Genomic DNA, 9,145 nt, shown 5'->3' with positions numbered 1-9,145 from the left:
ATAGTTTCACTTAAAAGCCTCCATGAGGCAGACATTATGGACATGAAAGGACTATGCATATGTGTGAAGAGTTCCTTCTCATACAGTGCACAGTGTCTTTTTAATTCACTGCTTCATATCAAACCCAGTACCTCAAGCACCAGGAGTCTCTTCCCATTGGCTGTAACTCACACTTCCAAACCATCTCCCCTCCTCTCTCACCTAACATTCTGCCACTCCATAAAGCTCAACCTTTGTGCACATCCACCCTGCACCTGCTTACCCTGTTTCTTGGAACTCATTAAAGGTTATGAGTTATGCCCTCTGAGTGAACCTCAGTGAATTTTACCTCTGTGAACGATGGAGATACTTTCCGTCCATGCCACCTTCAGATGACTGCAGGAACTCACTTGACAAACTTAACTGGCGTGGGACCACCTTTTAGTACCTAGTAATTTTCACATGAGGAGAAGTTGCACAGACAACACAGAACATATAATCTTGTTCTTCACAAAAACAAACTGGTCCAGAAATTTTACTTTACATAAGAAAAACAGTTTGCATGTTACATTATTGAGTAACAACACAATCTTTGCAATAGGCTAACCAAACCTTGAAAAGTTCAATGATCAAGTCTTTGCTAAAAGCAACAAATTTCTTACCTGTAACAGAAACTGAAAAATGACAGATCTACTATTTCAGAGGTTTTTGTTTCTCCAGTTTTTATGAAAACATTTACTAATATTTTCCTGTGGTCTTAAGGAAATTTTGTGAGATCTCGGTTAGAAAAAACTCACCATCAGTTCAATTGAGCAGATTAGAAATAGTCTTTAAAAGTACCAGGGTCAGTAATTAGCTGTTGGAACAGCTTCCTGAGGATAATAATGGCTATGTCCTTTGCTGAAAACTTCCAACTATAGTTGCTGCAGTATGTTACGTAATATGAATTTTATTTATGGAATTTCTGTCGTTGTTTCTGAGTTAATTACAACAGATTTTCTGAATTTATTTCTATCCAGACTGGGATAGAAATCTCTTGAGTTTTATCACTACCTTTCAAGGGCCAGTAGAGCTATATTAATTTATCATCTATGTTGAAAGCTCTTACAAACTGACTTTAAAGAAACTTTCGCTTTTCATCTTTGCAGGATGAGATCACTGCATGAATATACAAACTCCGTATTTTAAAAGGAAGAAAACAATGCTTCACACAAAACATTCATTCTGAATTTTTTCAAATAATTTTATTAAATGATCATGTTTTACATGTCATCAGACCTAACCCCTGAAGTGCAAAAATGTTTCTGAGGTATTAAGACTGGAGGAAAACAGACACAGTATTGGTTGTTAGGGACACCACATTACAGCACAGTGGACTTTGTGAACACCAGGCTTTTATACAGCATTTGTAGGATCACAGAAAACTAGAGCCTGTACATCTTCAGACTTGAGAGCCAAGAAGCCCTGATTGTTATCCAGTTGTGTTACATCGATGAAAACACAGACTTTGTTGAAATAGGATGAGGACAAATATTAAAGAGGTGTTTCTCTAGGCCAGTATGTACAGTACATGAAAAAAATTAAATTCCAAAGTAACTGATGAATCTGTGACCAAAATCCCAACTGTCTATCCAGTCCAGCTTATTATATATCATGACTACTGTGGCCTTTCTTGTATACCAGAATTTTGCCTATTCTACATAGCTACACCACTGCCCTGTGCTCCTATTTGAAGGCATCTGGTCACTCTCAACTTCATTTAAATTTGTTGTTTATCAGATTAACTAGAGTCAACAGCATGGTACTGCCTGTGGCCTGTTATTCTTCTAGTTGCCCTCTTCCCCTCATCCATGCAGTGAAGAAGTCTAATCCATGGGGAGAATCTGCTACAGAAATAAGCATTGATCTACTATTCATTTATTTGCTTGTCTCTTCAGGGAAGCAGGGGGTAAAGGAATACTTTCTCCCCTTAGAGCATTTCCCAAGGTTAGAATTTGACTAAAAGTTGTAGATGTGGTGAATCTGTGCATAATTAACTTTCTGCAGAATATTAGTTAGATTTAAAACTCACTCATATTCTCACTCAATGATTTTGTTGGGAAAAAAAGATTTCAACCTCAAAACTCGCAGCGTTTTTCCTGGTACCTACAGCAATTTTGCCCTAAGCCATCTGACTCAAAGATATCCAGCCAAATTCTGTTCTGCATTACTTTATGTGCTATCACCACAATCCAATGGAAGACATATCTTAAGAAAACATTCTCAAATGAATAATTAGCAAAAGTCATTAATTACTCTAAGAGTATGTTTCTTTTTAGCCAAGATAGATGACAACAATTCCCTCCTGAGTCACAATTGGTTTTTCAAATTTGTGACGAAACATGAAAAAATATAAGTGGTCTTCATATTAGCAGACATTTATGAATGTAGGAACGTTTCTGAATGTGTCAGGTTTTGCATAGCACATTTTGATAGGTTCTCACCTTAAGCATCTTCAGCTTTACGACCTGTTTGGGAAGCTGGAGACACGAGCTCTATTGTCAGCACACCCATGGGCATTATGTCATATATAGTCTGATCACAAACACAACTGAGATTCTCAGTTTCCTAGGATTGTCACCAATATCACTGCTACTTCCCTACACACAACAACGTCTAACATGTCTACAAATAAAGAATAGCTGGAATAGAAGCTGGATACAGATGGAATGTTGCCTTTTTCTTTTTTTTTTTTTTCTTTTTTTAGTGGAAGCATATTTCATGGATAAGAAAGGCAACTGCAAACAAAAAGTGCAAGTAAATCACTTTCAGTTAAAAACTGGATTTCGGATGCCGCTCAAGACCGAGTTGTTGGGCCAATTTCTGTGCAGAAGAGTTAGGGAACACACAAAAAAGAAAACGCTTGTGATTCCAAGGATGACCACACCTGAAATCAGAGCACTGGTGACTGAATTCAGCTGGAAAGGAGGTCCATCTTGAGCTGCAAGAACAAAAATGCACAGGTAATCTCTGGTTAGAAATCCTCAGCAGTGCCAAACACTTCTGTCTTTATTTTAAATAGAGAATAATTACAGTGAGAGACTAAAATTGTACTTCAGAATGAGTACCTGTCTACTTGGATAAAATTTATCTAAGTGCACTTAGAAAATAGTTGTTCTTTCACTACCAATCACTACGGGGACATAAAACAATAAGGATACTTCTAACACACAATCTCTCACATTGGGTGACCAACCTTGACCTTTTTTATATTTAGGAGAAGACTGCCACCACCCAAGAGCTATCAAGGCAGAGGTCTAAGGATTGCTGTTTCCATGCCAGGAGGGAAAGGCAGCTGTTTCTATGGGGTCCAAACCAAAAGAGAAGGGAACAGATAGCTAGTACAGTTCTGAGGAAAGCATCAGTTGCTTCTGCCACTGGGTCCTGTTACGAGCAAGTAAGAAGCAGGATGGCTTAACAGACCATCCTTTCTTTACTAATCATTAGCAACTCCTCATTACCACTGAATAACATACAAGCTGAAAAATGCCCTCCAAGTGTCCATAGGAGAAGCACTATAAAACTTAAAGCCCAGATCTTCCTGCAGCCTATTTCCTCCCTCACTCTACCACTGACCACTAGCTCTAGCCAAAGTTCTTCATGTGCTCTTCATGTGGTTAAATGCCAGAACAAGAACTAAGGCAGGACTCACCTGAGTTTGAGCTCAGAACTGAACTGCACCTTAACAACCATTTTGCTGCACAGCTCCCATATGGCATAAGCAGATTTTACTGCTTAAGTCTGATTTTGCTTCTGGCAGTTGCAATGCTTCTTCACCCTCATATGTCATAGCAACAGATTTTCACTTCAACTCCACTACAGGAACTAGAAGTTGCTTTGTTGGTGGGGTTGGATATACAAATTAAACCGAGCAATCCAAATTCACCAAATGTTTTCTTTATGGCAGGATGTCAGTATTTACTTATTTAAAATACAAAAGCCAAAAAGAAGAAAAAACAAACAAAACATTCTAGCTCAGTGCCTCAAACTGAATCAAAAGGGTTCATTCTCCTCAGTTCTGTTTCAATCATAAACCATCTCTTTTGTGTTTCTTGGAATTTTGATTAACTTACCAAGCTGTGAGTTGTTGGTTGGTGTCTCATCTGCATTAAAAAAAAAAAAAAATGAAAACGAGATGCATTATATTTTATAAACACCTGGTACCTGTCCCCCTCCCCTCTTTGCATACAAAGGCTAGCAGACGGCTTTATTTTCAAAACACATCAACTATATTTGCAACATTGACTAGCTGGTTTTAGTATCTCTGGTAAAATCAGTATGATAACATTAATTACATGAAGTTTCTTCATTTTTTAGGCAAATGCAACAACACAGTTACTTAGTATTCTGAGGGAGAAAAAAGAAAGCATACAAACAAGAAAAAACACCTTAGTGAAGGATCTATTTAGCTGAAAAGCGTCCCAGTTCTATTCTGATCCTTTTAACAAAAATACAATGACAGCCATGATATTATACACAAGTTCCTTCTATTATAAACACACTACAAGATGATCTGTATAGGAAAAAATGTTTTAACCTGAGTTATTTTAAGGAAAACTAAAGCAATGACCTTAAGTGATAACAAAAACACTATTTCTCATTGGCTCCTACATTCTGTACTCAGGGAAACATTTATATTCCATCTACTTTTTTTTTTTTTTTTTTTTCCCAAACATACCACTGTCCATCTCAAAGCTACACTTTTTTGTCATTACTTTTGCTTTTTCATGCAACTTGTAATCACAGCTTATGTATACATCTATTTTGAGCAGCTATCTTCTATGGTTAAGTGAGACAACCATCAAAAGCTGTACAGTCCTTCGCAGATAGGTGCTTACTTTGACTCTGAATACAGAGACCAAAACATTTTCTGTTCCGTATTTCTCTTGCAGTGACTTATTTTAGTTTAACAAACATGAATGAAGTTTCTCCGAAAAGAATGCAATGTTAGAAATAAGAGTTCAGAAATACACAGGAGAAGGACCATTATTCATTTGCAGCAGCGCTATTCAGTTCCTACTAAGGTAATTACATAAATAGTGCTGTTACCAGAACAACTGATGAATAGAGTAATGGGAAGGCTTGGCTAACTACGTGAGGTGCTTCTGGTGAGACACTGACATGCACAGGATCAGTCTCAGCATAGATGCAGCGCCAACTCAAACGTGGAAGGCACATCTGCAGCCATATGACAAACATATGTATTATGCTCAGCCAGGTGCAGCAGGTTTTATGGGTTCTCTACTAAAATTGGAGCAGATCTGTTCTTGAAAATAGTATTAAGCCTCTTCATGTAGCATTGTGTCAAAGACAGTACTGCCACCCATGGGATTCCTCATCCACAAAGCAGTCAGTTCTGTTCAGATTGAAGTTTTCTCATGACCTCCCCCCTTTTTTTCTTTGACCGCAGTATTCACGAATCTCACATCACCACTGCACTTATCACTTATTTTCACAACAGGAAAAGACAGTGATAGAAAACAGTAATTCCCTCGTTTTGCTCCAGAAGAAAAAGCTTAAGCCAACTTAAACTATTGGCTTGAGCAATAGCACTCGGGAAATTGGTGGCACATTTCAGAACTGAATCACTGCTTTTTAAAGTACATTCCATCAAAGCATGCCTCTGACAGTGGGAGTGGGATGGTCCAAAAGCATGCTGTATGAAGAAATCTGTCTAATCTAAAAAAGCCTTAGTCACATATCTCAATTAAAAGACACCGAAAAAAATACTACTTCCCTTATCATAGAATCATTTTTGAGTCAGAAGAGACTCTTAAATGTCACCTAGTCCTCTTCCCACGCAATGAGCAGGGACACCTACAGCTAGATCAGGTTGCTCAGAGCCCCATCCAGCCTGACCTTCAATGTCTATAAGAATGGCGCATCCATCACATCTCTGGGCAACCTGTTCCAGTGCCTCAACTCTCTTATACTAGTTTAAGTCTCCCCTCTTTTAGTTTGAAACCATTTCCCCCTTGTCCTGTCACAGCAGACCCTGCTAAAGTCTGACTCTTTCTTTTTTACATCCTCCCTGTAGATACTGAAAGGCTGCTATCAGGTCTCCCTAGAGCCTTCTCTTCTCAAGGCTGAGCAGCTCCAGCTCTCTCAGTCTTATTAGTGCTTTCATTAAAAAAAAAAAAAAAATCAAGAACAGTCAACAAATCATATATATTAATTTATCATAGCTTTGGGATCATTAAAGATCTTGATTTGCTTGAAGTAATGCATTATTTAAAGCTAATAGATGAATATCTTTTATTATTATTATTATTTAAAAAAATGCATTCACAGCATTTGAATCAAACTTTACTCTTTAATAGGGACTGCTCACATGCCAAGCTTTATATAGTTCTCGTTCCTTGCCTAAGGCAGTGTTTCTCTAGCATGTGTTTAAGCAAATCTGTCATTTATTTTCAAAAAGCATTCATTTTTTCACTTTTTATTGACTAATCAGATGACAGTAAGGGTACTCAATTGGGACCATTCATAATACAGAAGAAAATACTGTTTTTCCTTAAGTAGAAATGTTGCTTGTAATTGAGGGTATTTGATTCTAAAAAATAGTCTCTTTGTAGATGGTTCCAAATTATGGAGGGTCAGTCGCTCTCCTTGTACATGCAGGCACAACCCCACTTTGCATGTAAAGAAGGATTTTATGCTTAATTATCTTTCCTAGACAAGACTCAGTCCTATTCTCAGATTCCTAAATCTAAGGCTGCTGAAATCCGCAAACCGAATTTCTTCAACAGTTTTAAAATGTTTTATTTTTATTATGTTGTCTACAGCAGTCACAGAAATACTTTTCAGAGACTGCAGGTTGGTTTAAAACAAAAACAAACAACCAGCCAAAAAAAAAAATCCACGTTTTGACAATAAAAATGGACCTCCTTAGAGTTCTACTCAGGATCTGAAAGCTGAAGGTTAATAGCATGTATTAACATAAATAGTAACCCGCAGGTGAAGGGAAAGAAATGGCGAATAGAAAATGACAGTGAGTATTTATTAGCAGTCCAAATTAACTTGTGATGCTGAACACAAGTTAAATTCCATTAACTTCAGTGAAATCTTCAAAAAAAAAAAAAAGAAAAAAATCACTGAGTTTGGGTTTTTATAATGAAGTTACATGCATAACAGTATGCCACAGTGATTTTCAGGGGGTAAAGAGGAAGTGCGAGTGCTAAGCAGAAATACTAGCTCATATTTTCTACCAAAGATTCCAGTAGTTGAGGAAAAATTACCCAAACTCATGGAGAATCCATCCTTTTCCTAAGTCATTGCAAATTTCTGTTAAACTGTTAAAACATATCCCCAGGTTTTTGAAATTTCTGCCGTGCATAGAAAAAGTTTGCTCGTTCCTACCACTCCTAGTAATGATGGGGCCAGCAGTGATCACAGCGTTGCCAGAGGTGCTCTGAGGCCTCCAAGTTGTTCTGCCACCAGCATCTCTTCTTTCTCTGTGACTGCAAATCTGAGTGGTTAATCAAAACAATCACTGTTTCAGACTGGAATGGAATTATTGCCCTTCTGTGCTTCTGTTTTAATGGAAGCTCTTTTACAAGCAATACTACAACTTTTATTTCTTAGTATGCATTAAATTACTTTGCAATAAAAACAACTGCAATATTCTGTAGAAGAGTATCTTGTAAATGCCTAGCTTCCCGTTGTAGTTTGCTTTACTTCATTTACGGAACTACATTGCTGTTGTGTACAAAATTCATCTTACAGTTTATTAAAATTTCAGTAGTTAATTTCCCAGTGCTTTGTTTACAGTTTTTGCAATAAATGTGTTTTGCTTGACTAGGGATAGACAACATGCTACAGTTCCTGTTCTAGCAGATTTCTTAAGTTAAACTTCATATTTTTCCATGGACTCCTAAATAGCAATGACACATTAAAACAATTCCCAGCGTTCTACCATCTGGAATCCATTTTTAATTAGCATCTCTCTTATCTATCTTAATCTTGGTTACCCAATAATGCTTCAAACAAGATCATTTCTTGGATTTCAACTGCATGTGAAAGAACTTCAAAACCCATACAACATGCACCCCCACAGAAACAAAGAATTGCATTTAAATTAATTTAAGTAATAAAATAATGCACAAAATGTCAGAATTGAGGGTATTTTAAAATTTTGAATGGAAAGTCATTCAGCAGGAAATGATACTGTATTTTGAAGATGTCAGCACAGAATATTTTGTGTTCAATATACATACTGAAGTGTTTCAGTTTCCAAAATATATTTGTTGTTTGCAATGCCCCCAAAAGGAAATAATGTTTGAATTGAATTGAATGTTTGAACATCAACACCACAGCAGTTTTGTAACTACAAGGAAGATGATAATAAAGAAGAGGAGAGGCATTATTTTTTCCCCACTATCAGGAATACTTTCAAATGTCCCTCATCAGAGTAAGTGTGCTTACCATTACTCTAAGTTTTATATCAATTATATTATAAAATATTTATATTAATCTGCAATGATTACAGATACTTTGTTTCTTAGATGCTATACTAAGACTCTCAAGATGTCTCAGTCATGACTTTTAGTAATCAGCTAAGGATCAAAAGACATGAAGATGACTGATTGCATGTTCAACAACCTGTGCAACCTGCACATCTATTATGGATGACCACATTCATTACCATATTCACCATAAGTTGTTTTACATTCCTTCAGATGCACAAAGCTGATCTTATTTTGGCTATACAAGTCACCTTCATTCTGTGCATTCCAAGCACCTGTTACTTTTGGACGCAGAATAATTCCAGTGCGACTATCATACATTCAGAGAATTAGCATCAGTTTCCATCAATTGAAACTTACTGGCACAAGAAAGGGACAATCATCTGCTCTGCACAGCTTTGTCACACAGTGGAGGAAGACCGTAGACATCTTCTGGTTCTTGTGCTTCACAAAGCGGAATACCTCAAATGAAAACCGTCCCATTTGGCTCTTGCCATTTTCAATGATAGTTGTCTGAGGATCCTTGTCACAGCTAGTTTTTGTAGAGAAGATTAGATGATTAGATAGATGGCTGGCTTTTTAAAGCTATTAGGTGAGAATAAGACAATTTAGGCAGTCAAATTAGTGATTTGGATCACTGTAAAGAATATAGTGCCACGATG

General features: G+C 37.0%; 1 protein-coding gene across 1 annotated transcript in view; it reads right to left on the bottom strand.

Annotated features, from left to right (window-relative positions):
* Nucleotides 1-2,695: 2,695 nt before the first annotated feature.
* Nucleotides 2,696-9,145, bottom strand: part of ZPLD1 (zona pellucida like domain containing 1) — a 165,047-nt gene continuing 158,597 nt past the window's right edge. The window contains exons 16-19 of the mRNA XM_090151780.1: nt 8,844-9,015; nt 7,378-7,486; nt 4,092-4,121; nt 2,696-2,959 (exon numbers count right to left, since the gene is read on the bottom strand). Coding sequence (XP_090007906.1) covers nt 2,787-2,959; nt 4,092-4,121; nt 7,378-7,486; nt 8,844-9,015 — 484 coding nt within the window. The 3' untranslated portion in view covers nt 2,696-2,786. The remainder of the gene's footprint in view (nt 2,960-4,091; nt 4,122-7,377; nt 7,487-8,843; nt 9,016-9,145) is intronic.

The sequence above is a fragment of the Phasianus colchicus genome, chromosome 1, assembly GCF_987193195.1.
Source record: "Phasianus colchicus chromosome 1, bPhaCol1.hap1.1, whole genome shotgun sequence".
In the NCBI taxonomy this organism is placed as follows: Eukaryota; Metazoa; Chordata; class Aves; order Galliformes; family Phasianidae; genus Phasianus; species Phasianus colchicus.
Note: the sequence above shows the minus strand (reverse complement) of the source record. Positions and strands in the feature narration are given on the sequence as shown.